This window comes from Lissotriton vulgaris, chromosome 12, assembly GCF_964263255.1.
Source record: "Lissotriton vulgaris chromosome 12, aLisVul1.2, whole genome shotgun sequence".
NCBI classification, from domain to species: Eukaryota; Metazoa; Chordata; class Amphibia; order Caudata; family Salamandridae; genus Lissotriton; species Lissotriton vulgaris.
Genome location: NC_141700.1, coordinates 632,310,091 through 632,333,705, shown reverse-complemented (window position 1 = coordinate 632,333,705; position 23,615 = coordinate 632,310,091). Strand labels below are relative to the sequence as shown.

Sequence of the window (23,615 nt, the reverse complement as noted above, 5' to 3'; positions counted from 1 at the left end):
CAGCCCATAACGCGCGTGCCACTCACACTTGCGGGCGCGTACACAAGCAGCAGGTGCGCCAGCCCACCAAGCCGCCTCGGTAGGTACCTGCTTGGGGCAATATTCAGTGCTTGGCTAGCTACGCAGCAATGTCCGTGGTGGGTTAGAAGAAAATGCGAGGAGTGGTTTCCTTGGTGAAAGGCAAGCCTCGAAGCGCAGGGGGTGGGGCCACGCTGCCTCATCGGTACTAAAAGGGATGTATGGCACAGCGAGCTGAGAGCTTGCACTGCCTGTCGCCCACCGTCGCTGCTGCCGCTGCCGTGCCCACCAACATGTCCTCAGACAGAGTGGTCCTGGTTCTGGGAGGGGCTGGCACCGTGGGCTCTGGGATTGTGAAATCGCTGCTGGACAAAGGTAAAAAGACTTATTTTACGCCGCTGCTGCCACATGCTTGTAAAATAGCCAAGTAGGTCGTGCGCCTGCTCCTGAAACCCGTGTGTCCCCTAGTAGAAATTCGAGTCGACCATCTGTGAATGAATGCATTTTCTTGCACAGCGTTTACTGCGAACTGAACCGTCGCTTGTTGCGCCACTTTGTTGGTTGCTAAAGGGACTAAGGTACGGCGAGTTAGAGGGATGTGTCTAGGAGCACACAATGTGTTCAAATGGAGAAGCAGAGATTCGGCTGCTGTTTCTTAATTCTCTCCGAGCTCTAGTGCTTTCGACTGGATCCAACCGCGACGTGGGTTTTAGATTTATCCTTATTAACTGAGGAACAGATGAGCAGCGGACAAACAATACAACTGCAGCATTAGTTAAACGGAAGCACCGCTGGCAGCCGTCCGTGGAAGCAACTCGAGGAAAACTTGCTAGTGCTGGCATCAGACGTTGGCTCCAAGCACTAAATGCAAACAATGATCTGATATGCTCATCTGGTCGCGGCTTACATCTTGAGTTAGCTATTCATCCCTCCAAGGTCGGTAAAATGAGAAGCATGAGTCGATTAAGCATAGTTACGAATGTTATCTATTGCGTTAGTGTCCATCAAGTAGGCAAAACTAGATTTAGAAGGGCACGGTGCCCTGCTTAGGAGTTATAAATCTGAGCACTCCCTGTCTTAGTGGTAGGTAGAGCAACTCAGTGGACTTCGCGCCTGTTGCACACGGCTCTGTAATCTCGAGTCATTGGTTCTAATCCTGGCATGGCCAATTTAAACGTTCATCCTTCTGAGATCGATAAAAGGCGCAGCACACAGAAGGCTTGCGGTGGAATAGGACTATATGCGTTGATGCGTGCAATGAAGCCATGGGCGGTGCTGGTGTTAGAAGAGTGTCCTAGGAGGGTCTGTGGAGGCTGTGTGTGGTGTCAGGACTCAGGAACATGCAGGCAGCTATGGCATGAGAAGTTCGCATGTGCAGTGTTCAGAGTGTGCATCTCTGGTACCAAGGGTTGTACATAGAGTCTGAGACGTTTGCAAGTATAGCACTGCCATTTTGCACAAGCGGGGTGAAGAGTTAGCACCTGGAGTTTGCAAATGTCAGTTACAAATCTGCAGATTTCCACAAGGAGGGCCAGAGATTTTCACAGGTACTATATATACATTTGTTTGAACACATCACTATTAGCTACAATCAAAGGTAATGCCTCATTCGTGTAGTGTATTGCTTCAGGACGAAATGACATAAATACACCAAGGTGCTGTATTAAAAACTAGTTTCATTCTACCTGAGGAATCCAATAAATTTGTGCGTAAACATTATTGCATCACATGACCAGCTAACATATGTTTCGCCCCCTACGGTTAATGCTTGGACCTTTCTCAGGGCTCAAAAAAAGCATATGTAAATTGCGTTGAAAAGCAGTCTCCCTGTATTTATCAGGGAGGCAGTGAAGTATGACCCTCAAACGGACACATGGTGTCCGCTAACCGAGAAGGACAGAATAATCCCTCCAACTCTCGGGGCAAGCGGCCAATCTCATGTGTATAAACTAAACGAGGACAACCCTATATGCCCAAAGATACTAGGGTAATTCAATATAGTAAAAAACACAGTTGTCCCCTGGGATTCATTTCAGGAATACCTATAGTCTAACTTCAAAGTATTGAGTTGAATTGTTCGATGATTAATGTTGTGTGATATATAATCATATAAACATTCAAAACCCAATACTTAACTCCTTAGTAGAAATTATATTGCTCTTAACCCTATCGCTGCTGCCGTCGGCTGTTGGACATCGTGCGAGCTACCTCCCTGGTGCTGCGCACGTCCAACGGCCGACGCGGCCGCACCCGTTTCTTCGAACGTTCAGCACTGGCGCTGAACGTTCGAAGCAGTAAACGGTTAATATAAGATATATACATGTAAACAGTGGCGGCTCCTCCACTAAGGTGGACGAGCGTTACCCCACTGAGCAGGCCAACAAGGAAATAATACAAGTAAAAGTAAAATAACTCATTGTTATTATCATTTTATTTTCTGTCCTTGCTCAGCTGTTTAGGGGTGGGCGGGGCTGCTCTACTCACAGAGTAGGGCAGGGGTGGTTTGCCGACTCCAAGTGAGCAAAATGCTTTGGCCGGTAGACTTGGGACGGCCAAATCGTCATGCGCATTTTGCATGTTCTCCATGCAGGCTGCATTACATCCAGGGTGCAGAACATGCCCAGCCTCCCATTCCCTGGCTGAGCACCGAACCACAGCGCTTAGACCAATCACTGCACTGCATTGCAGCATTGTGATTGCCTATGGGGAGTCTGGGAGCCGGGTGCTTCCTGCCGTGGAAGCAGGCGAAGAGGAACAGAGGCAACACGTGCAACAGGTAAGTGTTTTAATTATTTTTTCATTCCTTCACCCACGCAACTCTACCCCACTGCCGTTAAATATCAGCCGTCACTGCATGCAAGGCGCACACTGTACAATGGAAAAGTGCAGACAACACAGTCAGTTCTTAATTTGTAAATGAATGAGTACTGGTGGCCAAATCTCTGCCCAGAAGCCTACGGATGGTGCAATTACATGTCAGAGAGCCGAATACCAAAGCAGTGCAGCTTTCAATTAAATACAGGCCCCTTTAACCCCTTCGACGCTCATGATGAGCTCAGCATGTCATGAGTTACGCCTGTCGTACGCTCATGAACCGCAGGTTTTTTAAAACTTCAGCGCACAGCGGGAAAACGGCCTGCGCGCATGGTGTTAATTCACTTCCAGACACTCACTGCCCTTTTCCCCCTTTGTGACTTTTTACTGTCTTTTTTTTCGTGTTTGACTTCCTTTGTCTTTCTGCTTTGTGTATTTTTCCCTCTCTTGCATTGGGTGAAAGTCTGATGTGGGAAAATAAGTGCCAGTGTCCATAAATAAGTGCCTGTGGCCCCACCAGCACCCACTGGCTCGAATCAAGCTCTGGACGCAGTGCTAGTGTAGGAGAATATATACAGGAGTGATACAAAATGGACTGTACACATCCCTGGTTATCAACAGTTTGGAACACAGTTCCTGTTGGAGGATTACCATTTATTCATATATTCCTTCAATGTGATTCTGTAACCAGGGAACGCGGTGCTGCTAAGCATGGGCGGATTTAGCAAATCCGCGAATTTGCGGATTTGCGGATCCGCAAAATCCGCGAATTTGCGGATTCGCGGATTTTGCGGATTTTCTTAATGGGGGGGGGGGTCTTATGTGCGGCCTCGACGACGCTCATGATTGTTTTTGGGCTGATGAATGAGTCACTGAATTTGAGCTACAACTAGTTCCAGCGACCATGTGTGTGTTACTATGCAATCGCCCCGAAGGGCGCAGGGGTCCCTTGAGTGAGCTGTCCATCATAGTGGGTAAATGGCGGGAAGACAGTGCACACCGCGAGTGTGTGAGCGGGGCCAAACGGGCGGGGCTTCCATGCAAGTTCACATGCCTCTTGTGTGTATAAAAGGTCAGAGACCGATCAGAGCAGCAGATCAAGAGAAAGAAGCTCCTGGTCACAGGAACAGCACAAGGATTGCGCTCGTGAAAGTCAAGGATGCAAAGGCCTCTATCCAGCATCACAGCTGATTTTCAATAGATTTGGGAAGAAGGCACACCTGCCCAGCCTCGACGACGCTCCCTTGAGTGAGCTGTCCATCCATCATCTTCCTGTAACTATTTTAGGATGGCGCCGGCAAGCTGCCAGCGCCATCCTAAAATAGTTACTAAATTAGCTTCACTAATAGATAAAATAAAGCAGGTGCTCGAGCACCTGCTTTATTTTATCTATTAGAGCTTCCTGTTCTTCCTGTAACTTAGTAACTATTTTAGGATGGCTCTGGCCGCTTGCTGGCGCCATCCTAAAATAGTTACAACAACAACTTCAAGCTTGAAGGCTTGAACTTTTGCCCCCCGAATCCGGCGCTCGCGGATTCGCGGATTTCGGTAAATTCGCGGATTGCAGATTTACCGAAAATCCGCGAAATCCGCAAGCGGAACAGATTTTGCGCTCACTATTAGTGCTGACTTTTTCACTCAATCTCTGTTGTAGGATTTTATCAGAGACTGAATACCTTGAAGTTGGACTATAGGTTTTCCTGGAATGATTCCCATGGGACAACTGTTTTTGTATGATATGGGGGTCTCATGTGGTCTGAGTTAGTAGTGGGGGGTTACTCCGCAAACCATTGTAGTGACTGAAGTCAGGTGCAGAGATATACAGCCACATGTCGGTTCGGGGACCTTTGTCTGCCCCAGCCCTCATGAATAAAGGGAGACAACTTTTCAATGCTATTTACATATGCATTTTAAACCTTAAGGAAGCCCCAGACATCAACCATAGGGGTCGAAACATATCGCTGGCCATGAGATGTGTTGAGGAAGGCCCAGACATCAACCAATGGGGTCGAAACACATTGGCTGGCCATGTGATGCATAATGTCGACACACACGTAATGGATTGCAGTGGAATATTTTAACAAGTTGGTGGCACAACAACATGCTACAATACTGAACTGACACGATTAAGGCATTAGCCCGACGTAACAACTAGGTAAAACCATAGATTCTGACCCCTCAAATAATTCATTGCTTGACCAGGCGAAGGGCAACCCGGCTATATCTAGTACTGGCTATAAAGAGGAAGGTCTAGAATTTTCAAACTCGAATCCATTGAAAATACATTGGCCCTCCCAATTAGTTCCCACTTGCCTGCATCCGTCCTTAAATCAAGAGCATTTAAAAGACTTACAAAAGTTAGAAAAATTACAGAAATAAACAGTCGATTTGTAGAGGCCATTCATCACCTAACCGTACTTCTGTTCTCTCCTGAAGAAGAGAGGTGCTTTTATTTAGTGTGAACTCGACCCAAAGGTATCAATGCACTTTACATGAGCACCAGTTGCATTATAGACTGACACATTCATTTTGTGAGGCATGGGGACATTAAGTGATTTGCCCAGAATCACAGGATGTTGAATGTCCCTGCCGAGACTAGAACTTGGTTCCCCAGCTTCGAGGTTGGGGTGCCCAGCTGGCTGACAGTGGAGGGCTGGGGCCATTCGAGCAATGCAAGTCAGTCACAGAGACTAAGCTAAGGGCAAGGACTTGTCGGGAATCAAATATCTTTAATTCTACAAAGCTGTGAATAATCGTGGCCAGGGACCATGCATAAGAACATCTCCTTTCTCCATTTTCTTTCTTATTTGCACCCAGTTTTTGCAATACCTCAGTGACGCATATTGTTTTTAAACATTTTCAAAAAAATAGACAAGACAGTGGAAACTTCCTAATTGTAGCACCTAACCCAAATCACCCCCCAAATTTTAAGTCGCCCCTGATAGTTTGTATGGGCGAAGTGTGTGCACACTGGTTAACACCCACTGTCACAGTGATAGTTCATCCAACAACTCAAGAGATCAATACCTAAATGCAAAGGTGCACCACACAATTTCAGAACTACAATGTCAATGATCACACACGTAGGTTTTCTTAGTTGTGATTTTCTTTATTCCAACAAAAGGTGTACAGTCAAAACACGGGTGTTCGCTGCGAACACCCGTGTTTTGACTGTACACCTTTTGTTGGAATAAAGAAAATCACAACTAAGAAAACCTACGTCTGTGATCATTGACATTGTAGTTCTGAAATTGTGTGGTGCACCTTTGCATTTAGGTATTGATTGTTTTTAAACATATTAGGCACATGTTTTTGCTCGATGCACTCATTTTGTGCACAATACGAATGTCCTATTAAAATGATTTGAACCTGAATCGTATTTACACACAGAAAGCTTACTACTCTTTTGCACAATGCGCTGCTTTTTGCACAATTACAATTTGCGATTAATGCTTTGAGGTTGTATGACGTTACAATGCATACTTTTACAACGCGTGCCATTACAACACATTTTTTACAACGCAACATCCATTACAACGCATTCCATTACAACGCATGCCATTACAACGCATCTCTAAAAACTACCTTTACAACACATTCCATTACAACGCATACTACCTTTACAATGCATACCATTACAACGCATACCATTACATTGCATGTTTGGTAAGTATTGGATAGTGTAGGGGTAACATTTACTATTTTAACTCCAGGGGGTGCAACAGTAAGGTAAGTGTTGGATAGTGTAGGGGTAAAAATTACTATTCTAACTCCAGGGGGTGCAACAGTAGGGTAAGTTTTGGATAGTGTAAAGGTACTAAGTGTTGTGATGGAATGCGTTGTATTGGAATGCGTTGTAATGACTGTGTTGTAATGACATGCATTGTAATGGTATGAGTTGTAGTGTCATGCGTTGTAATGGTTGCGTTGTAATGGCATGCGTTGTAATGGATGTTGCGTTGTAAAAGTTTCGTTGTAATGGTAGTGCGTTGTAAAAGTTGCGTTGTAAACGTTGTTTTCCATGCTTTGATCCTGATGTTTGTGCAGTGTTTACTTTCTTTGTTGTGAAAAGTTTTCGCACTTGTGACGTCAGGGATTTGAACATCCGATCCGAGGCATTTGCATATAGGTGACGAGTTTGTAGATGTGATGCCCAACTAGTGCCAGGATTTTGCACATTCAGTGGTAGTTACTTTTATGTATCATACCAATAAGGCCATCAGTCCACCATGTCTGTGATTGTTTTTAAATAAAGCAGTTTTTGTTAAGTGCAGCTCGTTTTCCTAAAAAGAAAACAGGATTTATTTAATAAGAAAAATGAAAATGTTGCAAACATTTTTTAGGCGCAAGCAGTGTCTTGTGGCCCACTTCCGGCTCCTAAAAAAATGTTTGTCTCCACATTTACTAAAAGGAAGGGGTCCCTTATGGACCCTTTCCAATATTCAAATGGGTTAAAATCTCCTTTGAGGTAGTGGCAAACAAATTAATGTTTAGTCACTGTTTTTTGGTTGCTAAACATTAGTTTATTACCATAGGGATTCGGTATTTAGAAGGGATACCCTTAAAATGCCACTTCCAAATACTGATTCCTTTTTTGTTTCCTAAATCCATTTAACAAATCAGAAAACCTTTTCCAGTGTTGTTAAATGGGATGAATACATTTCAGAAAGGGTTTTAGTGTTGGAAAATCCCAGATTTAATGAATCAGAGATTTTGTGAGCTCAAAAACCCTTTGTACATGAGGTCCTTTTGTTCTGATTTTGTATATAGTTGTATATAGCTTTTTGTTCTCCCATCTTGCCACCCTTTCCTTTTGCACAGGTCTATTAATGTTTCCCACACAATCTGATTGTAATGTTTCTTAAAGTGTAGTTTGTTCCCCTTTGCAATATGATGGATGTTCATAATTGTCTTTGATTGTTGAATCTTGACTTGCTTACTGAGGTAAATTGCACCTAGAATCTGGACTCCTGACACTTGTTGCACATTACTAAACATGCTTAACCTCTTCAAGGCTATTGACGGAACCGTTCCGTCATGGCTCGCGGGTGAGCTGTGCTCATGACGGAACGGTTCCGTCACGGCCCGGCCGCCGCGCCTGCGCGGCGCGTTTAATTGAGCGGGCGGGGTCGTGACGGAACCGTTCCGTCATGAGCACAGCTCACTCGCGAGCCGTGACGGAACGGTTCTGTCACCCACGGAGCTCACCCGCGCGCCCCCCCCACGACCGTTAGCGCTGCGGCGGAATAGCCGCCGCAGCGAAAGGGTTAAATATTTCCTCCCAAGCAGATTGCGTCTATGTTTTGGTTCTCTACGTGTAGTATTGTTCCTATCTTTCAATCCTATCCCTTCATGAAGCTCATTTCTTTAGGCATCTCTGGGATCCAGTCCACACAGTCAAAGGGGTGATTTTTGGGCTGGGTAAGGTTTTACCCTCTGATTAAATAAAATCAACCAACTAGTGACTGAACCGCTGAAGACACAAACATGTCCACTGCTGGGCTGTCTCGGGCTTTGTCCCAAAATCTCAGGGAGTATGCTCATCATTTGTATCAAAATACACTAGAAAATAATTGGATTGTAGTCCCTGTGTGCAGTTGTAGAAACCATATGAGGTTTTTATCATGACGGTCACATACATCCAGGGGCATAGTTTGGTCAGTAAGATTGGGCGGTGTGAGCTTCATATTTCCCATCAATCACGCTGATTAAAATACATTATATGAGAAGCAGGGCATGATGGGGGCTCAAGGAACAGTAGAAAGAGAGAGGAGTGCAGATTATGAGCGGTACTTAAAATTAATCATTTGTAAAAGTAATTTTTTTTAACGATCTATAAAACAGAGACAAGAGTGTGTACCTGTACCCAACTATTTTATAATTTTATACAAAAGATATTTATTAAGGGGATGTAACACCCCAAACATTCTCCCCCCCTCCAAGCTACGCCCCTGCATACATCAGAATCTTGCATGCACTGCATTAAACAACACTTTTTAAATATATAAACATTTTCAGAGCTCTGGTTGTGACCATGAAGCTCATATTCAAACCAAACAAATCAGGCTCTGCTCATTTTGATCTTGAAACAAACGAGGGTTCGGCTTGAGCGCAGTAAGGCTACGCCTGAATTAGTATGAAAACAAAACAAATGCCAGTACTGCTCTTGTTATTTTGTCAAAGATACAAGGAGCTGAGTGTGCCTTTCTCAGCTTCGTTGACCAATTATTCAGTCCACACCTAATGTTTATAAGAAGGAATTTTATTTTCTACTTCCAAGAATTCGTATTTTCTTTTTACTTTTTTCAAAAGGCTTTTTCAAATTTATATATACATCAAAGAAGGATTAAATAAAAAATACAACAATTGGGCAAGGAAATTACAATAAATACAATCTCAAGTGAAAATGAAGTGTGGGTGATGCGGGGGTATTTACAAGACACTACAAATATCCACTACTGTTCTCTCAAAATTCGCAAGCTCACCATACATACTACAGTCATTCTACATGGAAACACTAAGACAAGTGAGGGAATTGGTGGGGTTATGTACAAGGGACAAAGACTCTTATCTACTATATACAATTCGAATAAGCAGAAGAAATCAAAGAAGTTCTATTCTACATGAAAAACACAATCCAAAAGAATGTATACTCGGTCAAATCAATTTGAATGCACTGTATGCACAACCTAGATGAATCTCAATCAGCCAGATGACACAAGGTCACCCTGGGGAGAAATTAAAAGATTATTCTATCTAGAGGGGTCGACGCGTTTCGAATCCCATTATTTCTTGGGATTCTCCTCAGGACCAGAAACAGACATGGATCTGTAAAACATAAAGCAAAAATAGAAAACACTCAGTCAACTGTCTACACACCAGCGGGAAACTCAACAATACACTCTGCCTTGCACACACACTAGTAGTACCTGTCAGGGTTTCTTGATGAATTCTTTGAAGAAAGCTGTGAAGAGGAAGAGGTGCGCCATGAATGACTAGATCAAAAATCGGAATGGCTGAAAAGGACGGGAAGAAGGGCGTTGTTCAACTTACTGCAACGTATTTTGTAGTCTCCTTCGGGAGGTTCACGTTTTTCGAGTCTGATGTCAATCAGAAGTTGGAAGTGGAGCCTGTAGTTAAGGGTCCATCTGTCGATAGATCATCGAAAGCGTGTAAATGCGATTGCATATTACCGTCCTAGTAACCGTGCTTTTGTTAGAAATGGTGAATCATTCCCAGTGGGCTCTTACCATCCGCCGTCTCTGTCTGTGGTCTTCGTTTGGCAATTGAATTGGGCGCCGTGCTGAGTGGTCATGACTGAGGCCATTTAAAAAGGCGTCATCCAGGTGTCTAAGGATTCTGGGATTTGTAGTCTGTATCTTCTCGTTCTACAAATGGTACAATTCCGACATTTCATTCAATCCTTTTGTGGTGGTGTTGAATTTAAGGATAAGCATTGCCTCCCGTTGTCTAAGTCTGGCTTCTAAGTCGCCTCCTCTCTTGTCTGGGTCAATTTTAGAAATGACCGTCCATTTGAGGTCTGTTTCAATGTGTCCTTTTTCTAGCCAGTGTTGGACTAGAGCAGCTGTGTGGATTTTCATCTTTATTCTCGACCTATGTTGTGAAATACGTTGTCTTATCTCCTGGTTTGTCTTGCCAATGTATAACTTTCCACAGGGGCACACAATTCCATAGACCACGTTACGAGTTTTGCAATTTGAAAAATTCTCATGCTTCCAGAAAATACCGTCGTGTTCAAACAATGATCCTTCCAATGTTAATGGGCAATTGACACATGTCCCACATCTGTGATGGCCTTTTACCGGTGGCAAACCTACATACTCTCTCAGTGGCAGGCTCTATCCGCTCGCGCTCTGTGTTTTAAAAGTGTCACACTGTTCTAGCGGAGATTTACAGCGGTGTATTTTAACTTTTAGCGATTAGGCTAATTTTAAAGTATTCTGTGTGCTGATTTAATTTTTCTGTGTGACTCACTTGCCTGCCGTCTCCCGCCCCGGTCCGCCGCGTCCATTTCTGGGCGTTTGCTGCGGAGGGCGAGGAGGAGCCTACCACTTCCGGGCTCGGGCGGCCAAGTCAGCGGTCTAGTTGCCCCTACGTCCTATAAATGTGTGTTGGCCTGCGTCCGCGCAGCGGACGCGTGCAGCGGGCGCGCCGGAAGCGCGCCGAAGTCGAGCCAAAGTCCAGCTCGTCTGCGCCCGTCCGCGACAGGACGGGGCACGGGGCTAGGGACTCTGGACTCTTATCACCACCCACTGTGCGCTATGACAGAGAGGAGTTGCTCGCTCTGTGTCCTGAGTCCTCCCGCAGCTGCATGCACTCCATGGAGGCGCTATCACTACATGCTTGCCCTCTATGCACCTTTAAACCCCTCAATCCAGTGCGGGTAGTGCCTGCAAATAGACAGGCCAAGGCAGGATTGATTAATTGCCGCTCTCTCGGTGGTCACAGTCTTCAAATCTACCATCTACTCGAAGACGAGGAATTTGATATACTGTTCTGTACCGAGACGTGGCTGGGAGAACTCTCTGATCCTGACATCATAGAGGCTCTGCCCCCTGGCTATTCCCTCGCTAGACTGGATAGGAAGGATGGCAGGGGGGGGGGGGTATTGCTATTGCTACTAGAGCTGCAATACAATGTACCCTACTGCCTCTGAATATTGATCATTGTGAAGCTGGTGCTTTCACGATAAATATGGGACCACAAACCCCCTTTCTGGCATCCTTGTGTACAGACCTCCGGGCAGGATGTATGATTTTATTGCCAACCTGTTGGAGGTCACTGCTCACCATGCGATCAGGAAAAAGAGCTTCCTTGTGCTTGGCGATCTAAATGCCCACTTTGATGACCCTTTAGACAGGGAGGCGAGCGACATTAGGTCCGCACTCCACTCTCTACAGCTTGATCTTATAAATCATGACCCCACTCACAGACTAGGGCATCTCCTGGATCCCATCTTTGGTAACCTCTCTAGAGTACAATCCTCTACACCGATTCCGGTCCCTTGGTCCGATCATTTTGTCATTCCTTTTGCCATCCAGTCTTCCGAGGATGTCTCTAAGAAAGACTCTGAGCAGCGTTACCCGCGGCGTAAATGGAAATCCTTCTCTCACGCTACCTTCAATGAACATCTCACAATGGGTGGTCCGCTAGGAGGGACAGACTGTGAAACTGCATACAGTCACCTACAATCCCGTATTTTAGGCGCCCTTGATAAAACCGCCCCCATCCGCAATGGCAGCAATCCAAAAAATTTGAGGAAAACCTCTTCTTGGTATACTCCTGAACTCCAAACGCTCAAATCTTCCTGTAAAAAGCTGGAGCGTGCATGGCGTGCTAACTTTTGCCCTATGATTAAAACAAAATATAAAAAAATGCAGAGGGAATACTATAGAGAAGTTCGCATCTCTAAAGCCGCTCACTATAAAAATCGGATTGATGCGGCAGAGTACTCCTCGAAGGAGCTTTTTAAAATCTTTAAGGAGATTTCTGTACTCTCGACTGATAATAGGTCCTCCAATGACTCAGTAGATACCTGCAATCGGATTGCGAGATACTTCTCGGGAAAGATCTCGGATATCTATGCCAGCTTCTCTGGAAACCTCACCGCCACCTATGATCTCTTGGAAAACAGTGAGGCCAGCCCCACGGAGTTATGTCTCCACAGCTTCCTGGTCCCTCCACCTGATATACTGGTAAAGGTTTGCCAAAGTGTCAAATCGGGCTCTCCTCGAGATCCTGCCCCTCCTAAAGTTCTGACTGCTAGTTTGGAAGTACTCGAGCCCCATTTTAGGCACATCATTCAACTCTCGTTCTCTTCGGCCTCTCTTCCGAGAGACTGGAAGAAGGCTATAGTGCTGCCTATAAAAAAGAAACCGAATGTTAGTCAGGATACTCTAGAGAACCTAAGACCTATTTCCCTCCTGCCCTTCCTTGCAAAAGTGACCGAAAAACTAGCTAACATACAGCTCATGGAGCACCTAGAGGCAAAAAAAGCTCTTCACAGCTCCCAATCGGGCTTTCGGAAGAATTATTCGACCGAGACGGCCCTCCTGCGTGCAACCGAAACACTGCGGATGGGTGCAGATGAAGGGCACACTATGGCTCTCATTATGCTGGACCTCAGCGCTGCGTTTGACACTGTGGCTCATCCCATCTTGCTACAGTGTCTGAGCAGTGCTGGGGTTACCAAGGCGGCATTGGGCTGGCTCAAGGCCTTCCTCTCTGACCGCAGTTTTCAGGTCCAGAGTGGCTTGTTTCTATCTGACAGCATAGCCTTAGAACAGGGGGTGCCTCAGGGCTCTGCCCTGAGCCCCACCCTGTTCAACCTTTACATGGCTCCATTAGCAGAGGTGGTCCAATCATACGGCATAGAATTGGTATCATATGCCGATGATACTCAACTGCTCATTTCTCTATCACAGGCACCCACTTTGGCAGCGGCTAACTTCAAAACCTGCATGCAGGCGCTTGCTGGCTGGATGGACCAACACTGCCTGAAGCTTAATGGCTCCAAAACTGAGGTCCTAGTGATCGGGGGAAAGGATGCCAGCTGGACTCAGGATTGGTGGCCTCCTTGCCTTGGCCCTACACCTATCCCTGGCAGGGAGGCAAAAAATCTCGGAGTATGGGTGGATCCGAAACTGTCTTTTGAAAGCCATGTCAACAAAGTAGCAGGGAAGTGCTTTGGAATAATGAAGACCCTTAACCGCGCTTTGGACCTTCTGCCCTTGGAGGCTAGAAAGACCATGACCCAAGCTCTAGTTACCTCCCGCATAGATTATGCGAATGTACTGCTACTGGGGACCACTGAGAAAAACATGAGGCGGCTCCAGGTGCTACAAAATACTGCAGCCCGACTAGTTCTCAGACTCCCCAAAAGAACGGCATCTAAACCCACTCTGTCTGCCCTTCACTGGCTTCCGATAAAAAAAAGGATCCTATTCAAGGCACTCTTAATCTGCCACAGGATTACCGCTTCAAAAGCCCCTGAATATTTGAAGGACTTAGCTATCCCCTATCAACCCAATAGAGCACTTCGCTCCATGGGCATGGGCCTTCTAAAAGTTCCCCGCATAAAGAAGGCCAGAATGGGTGGTCGCTCCTTCCGAGTGCTGGCAGCCAACCAGTGGAATACTCTTCCCTATGAAATTAGGCAGGCCAAGTCTGAAACGGTATTTCGGAAGCTACTAAAAACACACTTGTTCATCCAGTAGCCCCGGATACTGCCTGCTCCGTCACTCTCTCCACAGCGCGGGGACACGCCGGGATGGCGTCACCATTGCGCTTTATAAGCCCCTTTATTATTATTATTATTATTAGTGTGGGGGTTGGTGTTTTTGGTACCATTGCACGTACAAGTTGATTGGCAATGCTTTTGTCTTTTTTAAAGGCAAAAAGTGGTTTGTTTTTAAACTGAGGATCCAATTCTTCTAATAGGTGCCAATTTTGATGGATGGTTTTCTTCAACCAATAGGTTGAAACACACACTATTCTGGACAGTTTTTCACGTTTACTTCTTTTTAGTAGTTCTTCCCGTGGTGTCCACCACGCTCTTTTCCGTGCTTGTTTCAGCAATTTCGACGGATAGCCTCTTTGTAAAAGCCTCTCTCTTAGGGCATTTGCATGTTCAGTATATTCATCCTTAAATGTACAATTCCTCCTGATGCGGAGGAATTGGCCCACTGGTAAGTTTTGCTTTAAGCTTCGGGGATGGTTACTCGAAAAGTCAAGGGCCTTATTCCTGTCTGATTTTTTCCGATATAGTGTTGTTACCAATTTGTCTTCTACACAGTAGACCTCTACGTCTAAAAAGGTGATTCTAGTTTTTGAAAATTGGATACTGAATTGAATATCTTTGGTGCGATTATTCAGCCAACCATGGAAATTATTCAATTCTGCCTCGCTGCCTGTCCATATTAGGAAGATGTCGTCAATAAATCGTGCCCATCCTCTAATTTGGTCTTTATACGGGTTGTTATTGTATATGAAGTACTCCTCATATTGACTCATAAAAAGTACGGCAAGCTCTGGGGCAAAGGGGCAGCCCATCGCTACTCCCTTAGTTTGAAAGTAAAAATCATCTTTGAACTTAAAATAATTTCTGGTCAGAGCTATTTTGGCAAGTTCCAAAATAAAGTTTGTTGGAATTTTCATAGGTCTCTCTCTTTTGTCCAGATATATTTCAAGGACCTCTAGGGCTTGGTCCTGTGGAATCTGTGTGTACAATGACACTATATCCATACTTACGAGTAGGTCTTGATTCTCGGTGAACGGTATGGTGTCCAACTTAGAAATAAAATCCGTAGTGTCTTGTAAATAAGACTTCACGTGTGTCATGAATGGTTTTAGAAAAAAATCGATAAATTTCGAAATTGGCTCAAAAAGCGACTCACAACCGGAGATGATCGGTCTTCCTGGCGGTGTCCTTTCATCCATGTGTACTTTAGGAAGCACATAGAATAATGGTATTCGTGGATGTTTATTCTGCAAATACTCATATTCATTCTTTCCTAGAAATCCTTCCGAGAAGCCTTTGTTCAAGATGGAAAATCATTCTTTTTGTAGTTCTTTATTTGGATCATGATCTATTTTTCGATAACACTCTTGATCTGATAGTTGGCGGGTGGCCTCTGCGATGTATTCGTTGGTGCCCCACACAACTATCGATCCGCCCTTGTCGGCTTGTTTTATTATGATATTGTTATCATTTTTTAGAGTGAATAGTGCTTCTTTTTGGGCTTTTGAAATATTAGGTTTGATGAAATTCCGTTTCTTTTACTCCTCAAAAGAGATGGCTGAAAGTACTGTTTTTTCAAACGTAACTACCTCCTTTGGGATCTTATATGCCGGAGGGCAAAAAGTCGACCTCTTTCTTAGTCCTGTCGTTTCCGCACTTGACGTTGATTCTTGTCCTGAAAAGAAGGCGGTCAGTCTAATTTTTCTGCAAAATTCTATGAATTCTGTTTTTAGTCTTACAAAGTCCATAGCTCTTGTTGGAACAAAAGTAAGTCCTTTTTCTAAAATGCTTTTTTCAATCTCAGTGAGAGGTCTCTGTGACAGGTTGTAAATGGGTGATTCCTCTAATTTTTGTAATTGTGACGCCTCGTTGACATTTCCCATGGTTGGTGATACCTTGTTTTTCCTCTGGGTTTGTTGTGGTCTTGTCCTAAAAAAGGCTGTTGTTGTTGGGGTTGTAATTGTGAAGTGTTTTGTTGGTAGTTGGACTGAAAATTTTGTTGGTAATTTTGTTGATAGCCTCCTCTCCGTGGGAAAGTTTGTCGATAATTGCCACTCTCTGGCTCACTGCCTCCGGATGATGATGTGTCCGAGAAAGTTATATATTTATTCCGTGATCTCCCCTGATTGTCTGGTAGGAATCTTTTTGCCTCTGGTCTGGAATAGAAGTCTGGTTGGAGGTAGGGATATGCTTTTTCGAAGGCGAAATTCTTCTTATCTCTCTCAAAATTACTCTCCTTTAAGGTGACAGTGTAGTCTTTAAACTAATATTTCTTTGTCGATTTTTTCCAACAAGGTTTTTGAATCTGTGATCTGTTGATTGTTTTTTATTGCTGATTCCAATGTTTCGATCTCTTTCAGTTGTTCTTTTGACAGTCTCTGGGCCGTCTCTATTGTTAGGACCATGAGGTCCCGACTGCATTTAGTCTCTATGAAACTATATCCTTTTTTGTACAACGCGTCCTCCGTAAAGATTACTGGTACATTTTTGACTATTAGGCCTGTTGGAATTGTGCCTGCTCTGAGGTGTTGAAGCAAATAATGCCCATGGAGGTCTGTCCTAATTTGCTTTTTCTTAAGTCGAATCAATTTGTCAGACTCGTTGTTGGTCTGTGCGGTGCTACTAAGTGTGGCTGAGCCGAATGTTGGAGGATCCCTTAGGAGTTTTTTAATGTGATCTTCGCTGTATGCGAAGGTTTGTTCTTCACTCATCCTACACGTAAATCGAACGTGTCTACGTCACACTAGATCTATTCCCCGCTGGGGCTGGTCACACACTCAATTCAAACCACAATCATTCGTAATCATACACACTAAAAAATAATGAAAAAATTAAGGAAGTAGAAAAGATAGTATTCAAAAACCAGGAGACGAAGTGGCAAAACCTGAAAACAATGAATGTGAACGACCAACTAGGTACACAAAAAAGAGGGTCTACCACGTTGAGTAGACTCACGCAACTGAAGCGTGTAGAAAGCGATACCTCGCGAACTGGTGTCCGCTATCTTAACCTTGAAACAAACGAGGGTTCGGCTTGAGCGCAGTAAGGCTACGCCTGAATTAGTATGAAAACAAAACAAATGCCAGTACTGCTCTTGTTATTTTGTCAAAGATACAAGGAGCTGAGTGTGCCTTTCTCAGCTTCGTTGACCAATTATTCAGTCCACACCTAATGTTTATAAGAAGGAATTTTATTTTCTACTTCCAAGAATTTGTATTTTCTTTTTACTTTTTTCAAAAGGCTTTTTCAAATTTATATATACATCAAAGAAGGATTAAATAACAAATACAACAATTGGGCAAGGAAATTACAATAAATACAATCTCAAGTGAAAATGAAGTGTGGGTGATGCGGGGGTATTTACAAGACACTACAAATATCCCCTACTGTTCTCTCAAAATTCGCAAGCTCACCATACATACTACAGTCATTCTACATGGAAACACTAAGACAAGTGAGGGAATTGGTGGGGTTATGTACAAGGGACAAAGACTCTTATCTACTATATACAATTCGAATAAGCAGAAGAAATCAAAGAAGTTCTATTCTACATGAAAAACACAATCCAAAAGAATGTATACTCGGTCAAATCAATTTGAATGCACTGTATGCACAACCTAGATGAATCTCAATCAGCCAGATGACACAAGGTCACCCTGGGGAGAAATTAAAAGATTATTCTATCTAGAGGGGTTGACGCGTTTCGAATCCCATTATTTCTTGGGATTCTCCTCAGGACCAGAAACAGACATGGATCTGTAAAACATAAAGCAAAAATAGAAAACACTCAGTCAACTGTCTACACACCAGCGGGAAACTCAACAATACACTCTGCCTTGCACACACACTAGTAGTACCTGTCAGGGTTTCTTGATGAATTCTTTGAAGAAAGCTGTGAAGAGGAAGAGGTGCGCCATGAATGACTAGATCAAAAATCGGAATGGCTGAAAAGGACGGGAAGAAGGGCGTTGTTCAACTTACTGCAACGTATTTTGTAGTCTCCTTCGGGAGGTTCACGTTTTTCGAGTCTGATGTCAATCAGAAGTTGGAAGCGGAGCCTGTAGTTAAGGGTCCATCTGTCGATAGATCATCGAAAGCGTGTAAATGCGATTGCATATTACCGTCCTAGTAACCGTGCTTTTGTTAGAAATGGTGAATCATTCCCAGTGGGCTCTTACCATCCGCAGTCTCTGTCTGTGGTCTTCGTTTGGCAATTGAATTGGGCGCCGTGCTGAGTGGTCATGACTGAGGCCATTTAAAAAGGCGTCATCCAGGTGTCTAAGGATTCTGGGATTTGTAGTCTGTATCTTCTCGTTCTACAAATGGTACAATTCCGACATTTCATTCAATCCTTTTGTGGTGGTGTTGAATTTAAGGATAAGCATTGCCTCCCGTTGTCTAAGTCTGGCATCTAAGTCGCCTCCTCTCTTGTCTGGGTCAATTTTAGAAATGACCGTCCATTTGAGGTCTGTTTCAATGGGTCCTTTTTCTAGCCAGTGTTGGACTAGAGGAGCTGTGAGGATTTTCATCTTTATTCTCGACCTATGTTGTGAAATACGTTGTCTTATCTCCTGGTTTGTCTTGCCAATGTATAACTTTCCACAGGGGCACACAATTCCATAGACCACGTTACGAGTTTTGCAATTTGAAAAATTCTCATGCTTCCAGAAAATACCGTCGTGTTCAAACAATGATCCTTCCAATGTTAATGGGCAATTGACACATGTCCCACATCTGTGATGGCCTTTTACCGGTGGCAAACCTACATACTCTCTCAGTGTGGCGGTTGGTGTTTTTGGTACCATTGCACGTACAAGTTGATTGGCAATGCTTTTGTCTTTTTTAAAGGCAAAAAGTGGTTTGTTTTTAAACTGAGGATCCAATTCTTCTAATAGGTGCCAATTTTGATGGATGGTTTTCTTCAACCAATTTGAAGATGGGCAATAGGTTGAAACACACACTATTCTCGACAGTTTTTCACGTTTACTTCTTTTTAGTAGTTCTTCCCGTGGTGTCCACCACGCTCTTTCCTGTGCTTGTTTCAGCAATTTCGACGGATAGCCTCTTTGTAAAAGCCTCTCTCTTAGGGCATTTGCATGTTCAGTATATTCATCCTTAAATGTACAATTCCTCCTGATGCGGAGGAATTGGCCCACTGGTAAGTTTTGCTTTAAGCTTCGGGGATGGTTACTCGAAAAGTCAAGGGCCTTATTCCTGTCTGATTTTTTCCGATATAGTGTTGTTACCAATTTGTCTTCTACACAGTAGACCTCTACGTCTAAAAAGGTGATTCTAGTTTTTGAAAATTGGATACTGAATTGAATATCTTTGGTGCGATTATTCAGCCAACCATGGAAATTATTCAATTCTGCCTCGCTGCCTGTCCATATTAGGAAGATGTCGTCAATAAATCGTGCCCATCCTCTAATTTGGTCTTTATACGGGTTGTTATTGTATATGAAGTACTCCTCATATTGACTCATAAAAAGTACGGCAAGCTCTGGGGCAAAGGGGCAGCCCATCGCTACTCCCTTAGTTTGAAAGTAAAAATCATCTTTGAACTTAAAATAATTTCTGGTCAGAGCTATTTTGGCAAGTTCCAAAATAAAGTTTGTTGGAATTTTCATAGGTCTCTCTCTTTTGTCCAGATATATTTCAAGGACCTCTAGGGCTTGGTCCTGTGGAATCTGTGTGTACAATGACACTATATCCATACTTACGAGTAGGTCTTGATTCTCGGTGAACGGTATGGTGTCCAACTTAGAAATAAAATACATAGTGTCTTGTAAATAAGACTTCACGTGTGTCATGAATGGTTTTAGAAAAAAATCGATAAATTTCGAAATTGGCTCAAAAAGCGACTCACAACCGGAGATGATCGGTCTTCCTGGCGGTGTCCTTTCATCCTTGTGTACTTTAGGAAGCACATAGAATAATGGTATTCGTGGATGTTTATTCTGCAAATACTCATATTCATTCTTTCCTAGAAATCCTTCCGAGAAGCCTTTGTTCAAGATGGAAAATAATTCTTTTTGTATTTCTTTAGTTGGATCATGATCTATTTTTCGATAACACTCTTGATCTGATAGTTGGCGGGTGGCCTCTGCGATGTATTCGTTGGTGCCCCACACAACTATCGATCCGCCCTTGTCGGCTTGTTTTATTATGATATTGTTATCATTTTTTAGAGTGAATAGTGCTTCTTTTTGGGCTTTTGAAATATTAGGTTTGATGAAATTCCGTTTCTTTTTCTCCTCAAAAGAGATGGCTGAGAGTACTGTTTTTTCGAACGTAACTACCTCCTTTGGGATCTTATATGCCGGAGGGCAAAAAGTCGACCTCTTTCTTAGTCCTGTCGTTTCCGCACTTGACGTTGATTCTTGTCCTGAAAAGAAGGAGGTCAGTCTAATTTTTCTGCAAAATTCTATGAATTCGGTTTTTAGTCTTACAAAGTCCATAGCTCTTGTTGGAACAAAAGTAAGTCCTTTTTATAAAATGCTTTTTTCAATCTCAGTGAGAGGTCTCTGTGACAGGTTGTAAATGGGTGATTCCTCTAATTTTTGTAATTGTGACGCCTCGTTGACATTTCCCATGGTTGGTGATACCTTGTTTTTCCTCTGGGTTTGTTGTGGTCTTGTCCTAAAAAAGGCTGTTGTTGTTGGTGTTGTAATTGTGAAGTGTTTTGTTGGTAGTTGGACTGAAAATTTTGTTGGTAATTTTGTTGATAGCCTCCTCTCCGTGGGAAAGTTTGTCGATAATTGCCACTCTCTGGCTCACTGCCTCCGGATGATGATGTGTCCGAGAAAGTTATATATTTATTCCGTGATCTCCCCTGATTGTCCGGTAGGAAACTTTTTGCCTCTGGTCTGGAATAGAAGTCTGGTTGGAGGTAGGGATATGCTTTTTCGAAGGCGAAATTCTTCTTATCTCTCTCAAAATTACTCTCCTTTAAGGTGACAGTGTAGTCTTTAAACTCTAATATTTCTTTGTCGATTTTTTCCAACAAGGTTTTTGAATCTGTGATCTGTTGATTGTTTTTTATTGCTGATTCCAATGTTTCGATCTCTTTCAGTTGTTCTTTTGACAGTCTCTGGGCCGTCTCTATTGTTAGGACCATGAGGTCCCGACTGCATTTAGTCTCTATGAAACTATATCCTTTTTTGTACAACGCGTCCTCCGTAAAGATTACTGGTACATTTTTGACTATTAGGCCTGTTGGAATTGTGCCTGCTCTGAGGTGTTGAAGCAAATAATGCCCATGGAGGTCTGTCCTAATTTGCTTTTTCTTAAGTCGAATCAATTTGTCAGACTCGTTGTTGGTCTGTGCGGTGCTACTAAGTGTGGCTGAGCCGAATGTTGGAGGATCCCTTAGGAGTTTTTTAATGTGATCTTCGCTGTATGCGAAGGTTTGTTCTTCACTCATCCTACACGTAAATCGAACGTGTCTACGTCACACTAGATCTATTCCCCGCTGGGGCTGGTCACACACTCAATTCAAACCACAATCATTCGTAATCATACACACTAAAAAATAATGAAAAAATTAAGGAAGTAGAAAAGATAGTATTCAAAAACCAGGAGACGAAGTGGCAAAACCTGAAAACAATGAATGTGAACGGCCAACTAGGTACACAAAAAAGAGGGTCTACCACGTTGAGTAGACTCACGCAACTGAAGCGTGTAGAAAGCGATACCTCGCGAACTGGTGTCCGCTATCTTAACCTTGAAACAAACGAGGGTTCGGCTTGAGCGCAGTAAGGCTACGCCTGAATTAGTATGAAAACAAAACAAATGCCAGTACTGCTCTTGTTATTTTGTCAAAGATACAAGGAGCTGAGTGTGCCTTTCTCAGCTTCGTTGACCAATTATTCAGTCCACACCTAATGTTTATAAGAAGGAATTTTATTTTCTACTTCCAAGAATTCGTATTTTCTTTTTACTTTTTTCAAAAGGCTTTTTCAAATTTATATATACATTAAAGAAGGATTAAATAACAAATACAACAATTGGGCAAGGAAATTACAATAAATACAATCTCAAGTGAAAATGAAGTTTGGGTGATGCGGGGGTATTTACAAGACACTACAAATATCCACTACTGTTCTCTCAAAATTTGCAAGCTCACCATACATACTACAGTCATTCTACATGGAAACACTAAGACAAGTGAGGGAATTGGTGGGGTTATGTACAAGGGACAAAGACTCTTATCTACTATATACAATTCGAATAAGCAGAAGAAATCAAAGAAGTTCTATTCTACATGAAAAACACAATCCAAAAGAATGTATACTCGGTCAAATCAATTTGAATGCACTGTATGCACAACCTAGATGAATCTCAATCAGCCAGATGACACAAGGTCACCCTGGGGAGAAATTAAAAGATTATTCTATCTAGAGGGGTCGACGCGTTTCGAATCCCATTATTTCTTGGAATTCTCCTCAGGACCAGAAACAGACATGGATCTGTAAAACATAAAGCAAAAATAGAAAACACTCAGTCAACTGTCTACACACCAGCGGGAAACTCAACAATACACTCTGCCTTGCACACACACTAGTAGTACCTGTCAGGGTTTCTTGATGAATTCTTTGAAGAAAGCTGTGAAGAGGAAGAGGTGCGCCATGAATGACTAGATCAAAAATCTGAATGGCTGAAAAGGACGGGAAGAAGGGCGTTGTTCAACTTACTGCAACGTATTTTGTAGTCTCCTTCGGGAGGTTCACGTTTTTCGAGTCTGATGTCAATCAGAAGTTGGAAGCGGAGCCTGTAGTTAAGGGTCCATCTGTCGATAGATCATCGAAAGCGTGTAAATGCGATTGCATATTACCGTCCTAGTAACCGTGCTTTTGTTAGAAATGGTGAATCATTCCCAGTGGGCTCTTACCATCCGCCGTCTCTGTCTGTGGTCTTCGTTTGGCAATTGAATTGGGCGCCGTGCTGAGTGGTCATGACTGAGGCCATTTAAAAAGGCGTCATCCAGGTGTCTAAGGATTCTGGGATTTGTAGTCACATGTTTCCTTGATTAATCCTTTGCTTACTACCAAGCTCATGTTTGGCGTTGCTCCAGGTAAAGAATGACCTTCAGAATCTCACCTATCGCTCACAAAGGGAAGCACATTGGTTTTACCGATATACCTGAAGAACAAAGTTAACCTCGGAAGAATTTAGAGATATTAGGAGCAAATCCCGCCTTGTATTTGAAATTCCGAAAGCTAAAAAACCAAAAAGCAAACACCAGGAATTTCTCATTCCGGAAAAATTCTAGAATTAAAACAGACCTGCCATCCTTCTAGAAGGACCCGAAGACTCGACTTTTCAGCCTCTCTACAAATATTTAATGGCTCACCTTTTGATCACATCCCCACTCCATATTCACCCACTGTTGTTTAGGCTTCTGTTTTTATGTATCCATACTACATGTGAGACACTTTACTTACTAGGTCCACGCTTTACAAGTACCAGTAATACATAAATAATTGGAAAGAAGCACTTTAGAACATATTTCTAAATTTAATCG

The 23,615-nt window shown here is 43.3% G+C and overlaps 1 protein-coding gene across 1 annotated transcript in view; it reads left to right on the top strand.

Moving 5' to 3' along the window:
• Positions 1–241: 241 nt before the first annotated feature.
• The window catches only part of LOC147677896 (uncharacterized), a 104,452-nt gene continuing 81,078 nt past the window's right edge, over positions 242–23,615 (top strand). Inside the window, exon 1 of the mRNA XM_086945791.1 lies at positions 242–393. Coding sequence (XP_086801917.1) covers positions 312–393 — 82 coding nt within the window. The 5' untranslated portion in view covers positions 242–311. The remainder of the gene's footprint in view (positions 394–23,615) is intronic.